Here is a 13309-nt window from a genome sequence, read left to right as displayed (position 1 = left end):
CGTGGTCTAAGTGGGCGGGGATTCAGTTGGGCGGGCATACTAACGGTTGGACAGAAGGGTGGGCGGGGTTCTTGCATAGGGCGTGGTCTCGGTTGTGGGCAGGACCTCAGGACCGAGGCGCACTGTGGTGGGCGGGGCGTCGGTCGGGTGGCGGTGGCGGCGCTGCCATGAGCGTGGTGCTGCGAAATGCGCAGCGCGCCGTGCCCGTGCGCCGGGCCCCGCTCCGCCGCGCCGTATGTGCCTTGCGCTCCGCCCTGGGCGCCTCCCGCTTCGACGTAGGGCTAGTCTGCGCCAGCAACGCGTTGATGCAGAGACTGAACGGCGTCTACCGACATTGCCTGGAGCCCACCGACGTCCTCTCTTTTCCGTTCCACCAAGTGGAGGCGGGGGAGCTGCCGCGGCCGTGTTGCCGCGGCGAATACAACCTGGGGGACATCTTCCTGGGGGTGGAATACATCCACCAGCAGTGCCGCGAAACCGGGGAGGATTTTGACGGTGTCCTGACGGTGAGTCCGGCTCGGGCCTGGCGGGCGGTGGGGCGGGCATGCGGCTCGGTCAGTAACACATGTTGTGCTCCTGCCCCCCGCGCAGGTGACGGCGGCCCACGGATTGTGCCACCTGCTCGGCTACCGGCACGACACGAAACCCGAGTGGGAGCAGGTGCGGGATGCGCTGGGGCCGGGGAGGGTGGGTGGGGTCCGGCATGGGGTGGACCGGAGGCCCCGGTGACGGGAACCGGGGTTGGCCCGGTGCTGACCGCCGCTGCTCCCGCAGATGTACCAGAAGGAAGTGCAAATCCTGGAGGAGTTGAACCGCCTCACAGGCTCCCGCTTGCGGCCCCTCACCGCCGGCCTCTTCTGAGAGACGGAGAGGGGCAGAGGCTCCTTCGGCGCCGCCCCGGACGTGTCGTGGGGATGGCGGCGCTGGGGCCTGGCGGCCGCTGTGCCCCGACACTGCCGCTGCTGCTTGGCCTGGCCGCGCTCGCCCTCCCGCCGTCGCTCGCCGCCGCCTCCGAGCCGCCGCCCGCCGCCCTCCGCGCTGGCCACGCCGCCTCCTCGCTGCCCGCCGCCGCTGCCGCCTCGCGCACCAGGTGAGCAGCGCCGGCCCCACCGCGTCCGACCCCGGGCCGGTCCTGCCCCTCGAGATCTCCCCCGCCGCGCGATGTCTCCGCCGTGTCTCGGCCCTCAGCTGGTAGAGGGCCTCCTTCGCCTACTGGTGCTTTTTTGGGTTGTTTTTGGAAGGTGACATCTCAGCTGTCCGAGAGCTTTGGTCTGTAGAATATCCTGTGTTGTAACGAACCCCACAGGGATTATCTAGCTCCCACATGTATTCTTTTCCTCTACTTCTCTGGAGCGTGCCCTCCTGCCTTTGTGTCCAGCTTACAAGAGTTTGCCTGGGTTATATGCCTGTGGTTTCACCATTTTCACCACGCACTCCACGTTACCCTTTGGATGAGCAAGATTCTTTGCTCGTTGACCCTCTGCAAGAAAGGCTCCTTTCATGTGCCATCTCGCCAGGAGACCCTAGTGGCCCCTCCAGCCCCTGTGGCACACACTGTTCTGACTTCCCATACTTCTTCCCCTTCCAAGTACCACAAATTCAAAAAGAGGAACAACTTTCTTCCCAACAGTTTCATCACAGGATTGTAGGGTAAAAAAGAAAAACGTGTAATAGCCTCAATGTGCTCCCAGAAAAAATGGTATTCCTTTGTTCTCCCCAGATACCTTTTGTATGATGTAAACCCCCCTGAAGGGTTCAACCTTCGCAGAGATGTCTATGTTCGCATTGCTTCCCTTCTAAAGACCCTGCGGAAAAGTGAAAACTGGGTGTTGGTTCTGCCTCCCTGGGGACGTCTTTATCACTGGCAGAGCGCCGATATCCTCCAGGTTCAGATCGCTTGGGCCGAGTTCTTTGATATCCCGAGTCTCAACAAGAACATCCCTGTCATCGAATATGAGCAGTTCCTTGCAGGTGGGGTACAGAATCATGCAATCTACAATTAATTAAATATTTGATATGGTTTCTTAAGAGGTTTGTCCTTATAGGGGCTTTCATGTAAAAAAAAATCGTAGAGGTGGCAAGAGGAGGGATGGGAAGAAGTTTTGCTGAGCTACACAACCACTGGGATGGAATAACCCAATTACTTGGCAGCTTGTTTGATGTAGCACTGCTGCCCCCTTGACTTCTGGGACCCTTGAAGATAGACAATTAGTACCTGTGGTTAAATTCACCTGTGGTATTTCCGTGTGGTTTTGACCATAATGACAAGACCATAAGGAGAGAGGCAGCTTGTTGGAATACAGACAAGTCACCTTTTTCCTGGATATGGTGGTTGGACAGTAAAAGTTGTGAAGCAGGTTCTTCCCTTAACTTACTTTTTCATCGTTGATATTGCGTATACTTGAAATATCCCTTGCTCTTTGTGTCTAAGAGAAAGGCTTTCCATAAGAAAGTGAAGTTGGTTCCTTTAGGATTTAATGCCATGTTGAGCTAATCACCAAATTTTCAATTGGTGAACACCGCAGACTAACATCTTCAGCAAAGGAAATAAAGGCCACCAAATGTCACACTGCTGCAAAGAGCTCTGAAGGGAAAGCTGTTCCCTGCCTGCCAAGAAAATGCTTGTAGAGACCCTGAACTTTAGGAGAAGAAGGGCTTGTACTTGGCATTTTTCTTGGAGGCGCTCCTCCTGTGGCAGCTGCTTACAGCACTGAAAATCTGTGTGTTTTAACCACGTGACAGTGATTCTGTTGCATTTGGCACATTAAATCACACAGAGCTGGGTGGGATAGCAGGTGATCACATTGCCTGACCCTTTTAGCTTTTCTAGCTCTCACAGAACTTCCCTTCCTTCTTTATAATGAAAACAGAGAAGAGAGAGTAGTGTAATATTAGCATTTCTAGCAGATTTTTAACTGCAACTGATCCTTGTTCATACCTTTACGGTGTGGGTTTTAATGCTTACAAATCCTTTGCTTTGCCTTCTGTTCAGAGTCAGGTGGGCCCTTTATTGAACAGGTTTATGTGCTACAAGGCTATGCAGAAGGATGGAAAGAAGGAACATGGGAAGAAAAAATAGATGAAAAACCATGCATTGATCAGCTGATGTACTCCAGAGACAAACATGGCTACTACAGGTAACATCGAGCATTCCTTCTGGTCTTTACAGTTGTATTCAGAGAGATATTTCCCTACTGTAGATATCTGGGTGCTTGGAGTTCACTTTGTTTTTAAAAAGCCCGTGAATAGTAAAACATTGTACTTGTATGAGAAGATCTAATTCTATAAAGTTGTTTCTACACTGAAAAGCAGTGTAAAGGAGGTGGCTAGTTTATTTGTATCATATGTAGTTTTTTAGGATGTTTTGTTTTATATCTGGCATTAATTTAAAATACAAGCCTGTGAACCAATCCTCTGTGTTCCCATTTAGGGGCTGGTTCTGGGGTTATGAGGAAACACGAGGCCTAAATGCCTCTTGCTTGTCTGTCCAAGGATCTGCCTCTATTGTGGCTCCCATCCTTCTGAAGAACACTTCAGCACAGTGAGTTGCCTTGTATAACTATGTATTGTTGTATAATTGTTGTACAACCCCATTGCTAGGTGGCAAGAGCAGGGGGAATTTAAAGGGTTGTCCACTGTTGAGATACTTCACCACTGAATTATTGTACTCTGTTAAAATAATAAAAAAGAAATTTACAGTGCAAGAAACACTTAACTGTAAGTTTAGTTAAAGATTGCAGTGCTCAAACCTAAGAGCAGATAGCCTTGAGCTCCTTTATATTCCTTCTCAGGCAGCCTTTGTGACTCATACCTCCAAGGTATCATCAAATAATCCCCTAGATCATGCAGTGTAAGAGATGCTAAACCATCAGCTGTTCCATATTCTACTCCACAGCACATGTAATTTTACATCTCTGGCACATTCCCCCTCAGCAGTCTCCTCTGCAGTCCTGGAAGAGCCCTGGCTCCATTAGTTGCTCGCCATGTGAAAGCCATTCCATGCCTTTGGTTGTCACCACTGCCAATCTCCAAACCTTATGGAACCAGTTCAGCAGGATCCTGCACTGTGTGTGGGTAAACCTGTTACATTGCAGTACAAATGGCATGTTCTGTCAAGTGCTCTCATCTTTTTCTGCTAACTCTTGAGACACAGGTTCCTTATTTTAACCTCTGAGTGTTGCCTTGATGTTGGCACCAAACTGTCCTCATTCCTGACCATCAAGACCTTTAGTTATTAGATGAAGCCAGGTTTTGTTGGTTTTTTTTACTACACTCACTCCTGCGTTAGAATTCATCCACCACTTTATTGGCCAGTGATCAGACTTCTCTAATTCTTCATAGTTGGCCTTAGCTGCTCTGAGGAATTTAAAATAATTAAGCTGTGTCACCTACTTTCATGCCCTTCTGTACGTTGTTTAGGAATATGGTGAAGAGACCTTCCACTTGTGACCTCCATCTGCAATGAGAGCCATGCATTTATCCCTGTCTCCATACTTTTTTTTTTAATCCATGCAACCTTTCTGTGCCATGTTTTAAGAAAACCTTTAATGAAGGCTGTCAGGAAATCTTGTTAGGCAATGTTCAGTGAGATGTCCCTTATCTTCATGTGTGCTAGTGTCTTCAAACTACTATGATTGTTCAGAGCTCTTATCTCCCATATTGCTCTTCTGGCTGGGCAACCAGTTGTGTGGCCCTAGGACTGGATTTTTACCCCTCAAGTGTGGTCACTTCAAGGCAACTTTTCAATGCATTTCAATTAGTACCCTCAATCACCTCCAATCATCCCGTTAGATGTAGTGCTGCTTCTTCACCAGCACAGTCTTGTCTGTTTCCAGGTGATTTAGGGCCTTCCGTGCGGGTGTACAGCTGATGATCAGCAGTGGTAATCCAAAGTTGATTGGTTATTTGCTTCCTCTGTTTTTAGTATAAGGAGATGCAGATAATGATCTTGATCCCTTTTAGCAGAAGCATTTTTCTGTGTGTTTTCTTATCAGTGTGCTCACAAACTAAATCTACATCTCTTATGCTCTGGAATACTTGAAGCTCTCAAAATCTCTTCTCTTAGAATTTTCATAGTGCAGTTATGTTTCTAGTACGCAATCCTGAACTGTGTTTATTTGTGAGAAGGGCAAGCTGCTGTCTACTACCACACATTTTGGTAATGTCTCTGTGTTCTTTGATCTGTTGTTTTACTGTAGGACGTTTTATTCTACATGTGGAAAGCACCTTCTCTGGGTTTGTTTTCATGATCTTCTGCTTGCTCCCAGAGGCTGTTGTGTGCTCTGAGGCCGAGCATTATCACACAGGTCACTTGTCCCCTTTGGATTACTCTCCCTGTTAGAAATCTGATTTCTCCTATAGCAACTGTTACAAAGACTGTGAGAGGTGGTTAATGCTTGTTAGTGTTTAACTTTCAGAGTCAAGATATGATTTATTAGGGAAGAGAGCAGGCACAGGGAGTGACATGGTTCCCTTCTCTCCCTAGCAGACTGTGGGTCACAATTTGCCTTGTAGAGAACTAGCATTTGCCTCCTAGGAGCCTCATTCCCAGGAGCCTGTCCCTTATTCCCCATGTTCCTTTAGCAAACAGACTATATTCTGTGCTTTATCTCAGCAAATGTGTAAAGAAACGTCATAATGTAAGTTCTATTCCTAAGGGAACTGCACTCAGTTTTACAATTTTCAATAGGTCAGTGATGTTAGACAGAGCTGAAAACCTTCTTCATGACCACTACGGAGGGAAAGATTATTGGAATGTGAGTATTTTACAGATAGCTTCTCTAGACTTTTTCCCTGGCTCTGCTAAAATTCAGTAACCAATGCGTGCTTCAGTTTTGCCTTGGGTTTCTTGTCTTGAAAGTCACTTGTGCCTTCTGTTTCAGCAATGTGTGCTAACATGGTTTCAGGCTGCTGTGGATTAATGTGACACAGGAATTTTCCCTGCTGTCTTGTGCCTAAAGGCCTAGTGCTGCAGGTCATGGTGATAAAAGGACTTCCCCTATATGACATATCTACAATCAGAAGAGAGCAGTTTCTTATCTAGTCAACCTCAAGATTAGTCTTTTCAAAAGAATTCTGTAAAGTGCTCGTTGCTGCCCCAAATCCCTCCCCACTGGCTTCAAAGGCAAAATTCCCATGGGTTTCAAGGCAAAGGTCTATGGTAAATAATTCCTTTCATAAAAGTTTTAAGAAAATGTTGAAGTTCAGACACAGGAAAATGGAACATGCCATGGAGTGCTTGATATAGTTGAAATTCCTAAGAAAAACTGACTGACTGTCATGATACTACAAAACAAATTACACGGACCTCAGTCTTGTAAATATTGGGCTATTCACTTGAGATGTGGCATGTTTCCAGAAGTAGACCAAACACTAGTTTGCTACCCAAGAATTATTCATTGAGAGTGACCTCTCAAAGAAAGAAATGCAACTATATTTTAGTATGACTTGTCCTGTAAAAGGAGACATGAAATCCACATGGGTCTATAGCACACATTTCTTAGCAGTGGCACTTTAAACATTGCCCCAGTGGTTTTGCCTGATGTCCAAACAAAAATTTTCTCACTGCAGCATGGGCCCAGGGCCTCTTCTCTTTTTTCCATGTTCCTCTGAGAAGCATCTCTCCCTTCTCTGTTTCTTTGCAGACAAAAAGGGAAAAATTGAGATTTCTGTAATTCTTTTGCCTGTTAATAAAAAGGCCACTTGTGGCTGTGTGCAGGGGTAACTGCATCACCGAATCTTAGAGATTATTACTCACAGGTTAAGGAAATAATTCCTTTTTCGTCATTTTTCCACTGAATTTCCTAGGCGTGTCTGTGGCTAGATACATAATATTTTTAAAGCAGGTTTTATTCTTAAAGGTGTTTAGCACACTAAAGTGTTTGCCCAGCTTTTGTTTCCAGAAGTGAGGTATATTGCTAGGGTGTTTAATTTGGTGTATCATGTATTCTGTTGTGTAAATAACTGCAGTGTCCTCCCTATACCTGTGTATTGCAGGGGCAGGTGAGTATGCTGGTTATAAATATGGTGATAATTAGAAATAAACTATTAAAGCTTGGATAAAATCGTTGCTTAGAGTACTGCAGAAGTAACTGTATCCTGAAAGTGCTGTGTATGTGAAAGTGTCTCCACCTACTCATTTTTAGCTCTCCTTTTTTTGACTCAGTGTCTGCTCTTATTCCAACAGACCCGTCGGAGCATGGTGTTTGCTAAACACCTTCGTGTGGTGGGAGACAAGTTTAGGAAGAAATACCTTCAATCCACTGATGAGGCAGACAGGACTCAGTACAAGGAGGACTGGACACAGATGAAGGTAAAATCCTTAATAGTCTGTTTCCCATAACAAATATTTTATTTGTGTATTCCTGGTTGTGTGCTGTAGGACATATTGGAAGGTACAGGTGAGCAACACCCTTCTGTTCACATCAAGGTGGATACACATGTTCCTCATGCACCTTCTTCTCCCCATGTGACACAAGCTAACAGAGTCTGTCGAGGTGTGCCTTACTGGTTCTGAAGGCCAGATCTTTGTTGCCCTCATTTCAGTAAAGGAAACTTGAATTTCTTCCTGTTTTCAACACTATGTGTGGGTGTAATGTTCAGCTGCAACCTGCCAGTTGAGGATTTATTTGGTAAGGGAGAGGAATTTTTGCTTACAAAGATTTGGCACTCCAGTTTCTCTTGCATGATGGTGGCCACCCAAGATCTAAATGTTGCAACAAGTGTCCCAAGCTACTTCCAGTCCATACTTGAAACTTTCTGTCTGCAACTAGAGAGATTCTGTGCCTTATACAGAGATGATTGCATTCTGGTTTTACAGTGTGAACAGTGATACTCTCAAGTTTTAAAGTTTCAATCTTTCTCTTGTAGGTTAAGACAGGCACAGCTCTAGGTGGCCCATACCTTGGGGTTCATCTCAGAAGGAGAGACTTTGTTTGGGGTCACAGAGAAGATGTGCCTTCCCTGCAAGGAGCAGTAAAGAAAATCCATAGCCTATTGGAGTCACTTAAACTTGAAAGAGTTTTTGTAGCCACTGATGCTGTTGAGGAAGGTAGGCAGATCACAGTTACTTGAGGATTGGTAACTTCAGAGGAGTGCAGCAATTACCGCTGGCTCCCCTCCCTCCCTGCAATGCTGTGAATTTTGGTAACTGAATTTGTAAAACTTGTTGGTAGATTTTGGTGTCACTTGCTCTGTAACTGTTCACCCGGGATTTCCTTAAACAAACACATTGTGTGACAGCAGTGAGTTGCTGTTCATAATGCAGAGATAAATTCATATCCTTCCTTTTTTAAGAGATTGAACTGCTCAAGAAACTGCTGCCTGAGATGGTGAGGTTTGAACCCTCTCTGGAGGAGCTGAAACTCTATAAGGATGGGGGCTTAGCTGTGATTGACCAGTGGATTTGCGCACATGCAAGGTAGCAAACCTGACTTTTATTCAGCCAAAGCTTATTATTCAGCACTGTCACAAAACTGAATATGATTTTTGTCCCAAGGTTGTTTACAAATAGTGTAAGACATTATATAGTCAATGATATAATTGAGATGTGTATAGTAGATGTATAATGGTTATATTGTGTGTGTATATACAATAATTTTATTATCATATCATTTCACTGAACAGTGAAGTTCATTGAACTGAAATCTAATTACTTGCAATTTAAAAACTTGCCCTCCCCTCACAAACCCTCTTTTGATTTTTTTCCACAGATATTTTATAGGCACCTCAGTTTCAACATTTTCCTTCCGAATCCATGAGGAAAGGGAGATCTTGGGATTTGATCCAAAAACAACTTACAACCGATTTTGTGGTGAAACAGAGAAAAACTGTGAGCAGCCAGCTCACTGGAAAATTGTATATTAAACACAAAGAAACACAAAGGTTTTGATACTGTTAGAGTTCAAACTTTTGAGGAAAAATCATGGGGAATTACCTGCTTTGGATCGATGTATGACCCAGTCTTGTATTCTCAGTTCCCGCTCCCCATCCAGCTGTGGGTATGCCGTGGGGTAGCTGTACTGCTCGGTGTCTCTGGACCTCACAGCATTTCTATGTGGCTGCTGCACCTGGGTCCCCAGTATGTTCTGTGCTTGCTGCCATGTGGTCCCACATGCACCAAATGGGTTGCTGCAGACCACAGGGGCCTCTTGGCTGCAGAGCTGTGATGGGAAGCAGCAAAGCGATGCCCAGGATGTGGCAGTTCAACCCAGCCTCGCCTGCTGGAGCATTTCTTACCTTTCCATGGTTCTCTCTGTGGGTCTGTGGTCATTTTTTAACTGCAGGGCTGGGGGTCCTGGCCATGTCACCAGGAGTGCTCACCCTGGGAGTGCTAGTCTCAACCCAGGGAGGAATTAAAAGTGGGGGAAGCTGCTTCCACTCTAAGGGCCTGCAGGGCCCATCTCTTGGGCATTCATCTTTCATGTGAAGGCACATTGCCTGGCAAAGAAAGAGACTGGTACCTGGTGGAGCAGGGCCAATATTCCATTTTCCTGAAGCAGCTCTCTCCTCTGCCTGCCGCAGCAGGGGAGCATGGGTGTGTTCAGCACTGCTACTGGAAGGGGAGCAAAGCTCGTGGCCCTCTTAGGAGGGTCCTGGTTGCTTCAGGGCCTTGCTTTTCCACTGGTTTGTGTCCACAAAGGAAAGACATGCAGAAGGCAGAACCATCACCACAGTCCTGTACTCAGGAGTCCATCAGCCTTCCCCACAGTGAAGGTGGTTAAACCCTTCAACTACTCTGCAAAACTCAGCACCACTGCAAAAGAGAGCAGCAGTTTATCCACAGGGGGCTTCTGACACATTGCCCATTATGTGTCTGGAGGAATCCAAGTGCTTATTTTGTGTTTTTACAAGTGTGGCCAAAGCCACACACACGGAGCCATAACAAATTTTCACACTGTACCAATAAAAACTAATAACATTATTTCTTAGACAACTGTTGGGGATAAAATTCAATGCAAAGAAAAAATCTAAATATAAAAAATCAAGATGCTGGTGCACACAGATGCAGTGTTTCTGCTTTTGAGCTCAGTCTTCCCTTCTTGTGTGAGGTCCCTTTAATTTCGTCATGTTTGTATTTTTTCATCTATTTTTAGCTAAATAATACTGATAGTCAGTCATACAGTGCCCAGGATTCATCTCGTAAGTCAGCCCTGCTGCTCAGGTCTCAGCACATCAGGGTGTAGCCCTTGGTGTTGGTCTTCCCAATCGCTGCAAAGTTTCAAGTGTGTGTTTAAAGTGTCCCCTTGCTATTGGCTGGTCTCCAGCAGTGCCCCTTCATCGCTATTGAGTCCCTTTCTGGTGGCCCAGGTTAGCCTATGCTTCTAACACTCTCTGGATTCATGGGACTGGGGATTCCAGCATGCACCACAGAGGATTTTTCAGGGACATCCCTTGAGCCCCAAATCCATGTGAGTCCAAAGCAAAAATCGCTGGGAACTGAAGGCAACAGGATGCTTCTTGAGAATTTTGAAGTATTCAATGTGTCCTAAATGTTAGGTTTGAATGAATGCCAATTGTCCAGGATTGTGTGTTTGGAGTTGCTGGTTTAGGGATGGCCGGGTCTGGATTTGGATTTGTAGGCACCGAGAGTTCCTTGTGTCAGGTTTAGGTTTGGATTTGTGGGACTTGTTGGAGAAAAGAAGGAAATGGAAATGCACATTTCTGTTCTTGGAGAAATTATCAGGATGGGAGAAAAGAGGGTGTGGAACTGCTGGGAGCTCCTGGAGTGAGGGAGAGGATCCAAGGATGGGAAGCAAAAGCTGTGAAACAAAGCCCAAAAAGGGGCGGGCAGTGTGGGCACCATGGGGGAAAGAGGGAAAGAATCCCTGCTCCTGGAATCCAGCAGGGGGCAGGGGAGGATAATTTTCCATCCACTGGCTCTTGGTGGAATCCTAATAATGAAGGTCAAAGAAAATGGTTCATTTGTTACTAGGTTTGGAATGAAAGGTGCCATTATGGAGGGGAATATTTACCTATTAAAATTCTGTTGGATAAAGGAAGAGAGGGAGGAAGTAGCTGGGGGATGAACTGGTGGCTTTCTGGTGGATACAGGGAAAGACATAGGAAGGGGGTTTTATGTAAAATGCACCTCATGGGTACCATCAGGAAAAGCCAAAACTGCCCTTTTTTCCAAGCTCTGATATTCCAGAGGAGTAAACAGTGGTTAGCACATCTATTCCTGTGTTCCTTGTATGCCTAGTGGTTTGTTGGGAAGAGATAATATTAGGAAATGAACAAATCCAGGGATGTAATTCCTGATAGTAAAGCCCTGCAAGCCCAGGTTTTCATATTCTTCCAGCACACAAAGGCAACAGAGGGAATCCTGGAGGAAGTGGAAAATGCTGTCACTCCATTGATGGAACTCCTGGGACACTGAAAGCAGCAGAAGCTGTAAGAACAAAGTTGGAACCAGACTCCAGCTGGGTAAGGCAGACACTGTTGGGGAGGATGAAACAGCAAAGCCTTATAAATATGATTGCCTGGCAAAAGATTTTGAGAATATAGAAACTATAAGTGAGATTGAAATGAAAGCAAGTTTTGAGATCCCTTAGTTACTGAACAACTGGGAAACAATGGTGTGGCCAGCTGAAGGTAATCCCCTCTTGATGAAACAAGACCCTCTGCTTGCAGACAGCTCCAAGGGTCAGAGCAGACCCTACCAGCTTGGCAGAAGGGGTCCAAAGAGGAGATTTTAGGGTTTAAAATGTAACACAGTATGGTGATGTAGTGATTCTTATAGGCTGTATGGAAATGCTATAGGATTTGTATGTTGTACTAGATTGGTTAGTGAGAATCAGAATATTCAACACAGAAGATGATTTATTGTATTGTAACAGGAACTTTGCTCACTTCTTCTTCTTCTTCCCTTTCTTACTCACTTCTTCTTACTTTCTCACTCCCTCACCTACTTACTTTCCATTTACCTTCTTATGTTTTTACGTTCTTACTTCTTATCCTCTCTACCCCTCTCTTCTCTCGGGCCTGCTCCAAGCTGCGGCTGGCAGCTCCCAGCAGGGCCCTGCACCACGCCCTTTGCAATAAACCGATAGTTCCACGACCTGGCTGCAGAGATCTCTCCATCCGTCCCGACTGTGTGTGACCCCCGGCTCTCCTACAAGACACCAAATCCTTTGGAATTAGAACTGGGCAGGGGTGAGAAGAATTAATAGCTAAATCTGTACCCCCATGGATTCCTGAGCAGGATCCCAGCAGGGAAGACTGGAGGGATACTCCACAAGAAAGTCCAAACTGGGAACTGTTCCCACATGGGAGCAGCAAGCCTTGGAATTGCCTGAAGGGAAGAAAGAGGGATCGTTTGAGCTCAAGGATCAGCTGTTGAACGTGGTGATGTTATCAGATGATTCCTCAGGAATGTTTAGTTCCCAAGCCAAGTCAATCTGCTGCCTTGTGAAGCTCAGAAATCTTGGAAGAACCCAACTAATATAGGAAATAGACTGGCAGATAAGACTGCTGGGGAATGGTAGGGAAATCATCCTAACAGAGGGCCTCCTTTTGAACTGGAATGGTGCAAAAATTATCCAAAAGAACAGGAGTCAAATGGGATTTACAGATTCCTTGGAGACCACAATCCAGTGGGAAGGCTGAGAAAAGGGAACAAAGCCTGCAAATGAGCCAAATCTGCGGAACACCTCAAATTACTAGAAACACTGTTTCTAGAATGCACCCATGTAATTCCTTAAAGGTATGGCTCAGTTAAGGAGCAATACCAATAAAGCCCACAGATGAAAAGCCTGTTGTTAGCTTTTTTTTTTCCCTTTAAAAACCTCAACTATCAACTATCTAAAGAATGGTTTAGTAATTCAGGTGAGTTCAGCCTGCCACATTCTGTTGAAAAAGGATCAACTAAATCTATGCTCTAAGATAAAAAGAGCAGTTCAATGTATGAAGGAGGGTGCAACACACAGTATTATTTTCCCATTGAACCTTGGCAACAGGAAAAGCTTCTCTCTGCCCCAGGAGCTGCAAGGAATTTGGGCCAGTAAATGACATCTGAGAATCACCATAAATTCAGAGGCAGAAAGATCTACCATTAAAAGGTAGAAAAAAGGGAAAGGTTTCAGAAAACATCTCTGCACTAAAATTAACAAATATTTCCAATTTCTCTGTGAGAAGAATAGAACCCTGCAGCAATTAAGGCCGCACAGTTCACAGCAGCGAGAGCTCAGCACACATCCAGAAAGGCAGTTCCAGCATCTAAAAATAAAAAAAAAAGAGAAAAATTTGATTTATTTTGTTTTAAAGTTACCTGAAGTTCTTAAAACCAAACCAACCTTTGCTCCTGATTTTG

The 13309-nt window shown here is 45.6% G+C and overlaps 2 protein-coding genes across 3 annotated transcripts; both read left to right on the top strand.

Annotated features, from left to right (window-relative positions):
- The first annotated feature begins 141 nt into the window (after positions 1-141).
- On the top strand, positions 142-1958 carry YBEY (ybeY metalloendoribonuclease). 2 transcript variants are annotated; one of them, XM_059475684.1, is made up of 3 exons: positions 142-506; positions 592-660; positions 775-1009. In XM_059475684.1, exons 1-3 carry the CDS (start codon positions 168-170, stop codon positions 859-861), a joined length of 495 nt encoding a protein of 164 aa, XP_059331667.1. In that variant the 5' UTR covers positions 142-167; the 3' UTR covers positions 862-1009. The 2 variants fall into 2 exon arrangements, with proteins under 2 accessions (XP_059331667.1, XP_059331668.1); XM_059475685.1 differs by lacking the exons at positions 592-660; positions 775-1009 and adding an exon at positions 1721-1958.
- On the top strand, positions 859-12750 carry POFUT2 (protein O-fucosyltransferase 2). The gene is made up of 9 exons (XM_059475683.1): positions 859-1090; positions 1721-1971; positions 2993-3137; positions 3431-3541; positions 5690-5756; positions 7187-7312; positions 7870-8050; positions 8296-8419; positions 8712-12750. Exons 1-9 carry the CDS (start codon positions 915-917, stop codon positions 8863-8865), a joined length of 1335 nt encoding a protein of 444 aa, XP_059331666.1. The 5' UTR covers positions 859-914; the 3' UTR covers positions 8866-12750.
- Positions 12751-13309: the final 559 nt, after the last annotated feature.

The sequence above is a fragment of the Ammospiza nelsoni genome, chromosome 7, assembly GCF_027579445.1.
Source record: "Ammospiza nelsoni isolate bAmmNel1 chromosome 7, bAmmNel1.pri, whole genome shotgun sequence".
Classification (NCBI taxonomy): domain Eukaryota; kingdom Metazoa; phylum Chordata; class Aves; order Passeriformes; family Passerellidae; genus Ammospiza; species Ammospiza nelsoni.
Note: the sequence above shows the minus strand (reverse complement) of the source record. Positions and strands in the feature narration are given on the sequence as shown.

Bases quoted from the DNA above. Each gene is read 5' to 3' on its own strand.
- YBEY (XM_059475684.1), top strand. From the start codon at position 168: ATGAGCGTGGTGCTGCGAAATGCGCAGCGCGCCGTGCCCGTGCGCCGG. The intron at 507-591 runs GTGAGTCCGGCT...CCCCCCGCGCAG, and splicing joins ATTTTGACGGTGTCCTGACG to GTGACGGCGGCCCACGGATT. The intron at 661-774 runs GTGCGGGATGCG...CTGCTCCCGCAG, and splicing joins CGAAACCCGAGTGGGAGCAG to ATGTACCAGAAGGAAGTGCA.
- POFUT2 (XM_059475683.1), top strand. From the start codon at position 915: ATGGCGGCGCTGGGGCCTGGCGGCCGCTGTGCCCCGACACTGCCGCTG. The intron at 3,542-5,689 runs GTGAGTTGCCTT...AATTTTCAATAG, and splicing joins CTGAAGAACACTTCAGCACA to GTCAGTGATGTTAGACAGAG. The intron at 8,051-8,295 runs GTAGGCAGATCA...TCCTTTTTTAAG, and splicing joins CACTGATGCTGTTGAGGAAG to AGATTGAACTGCTCAAGAAA.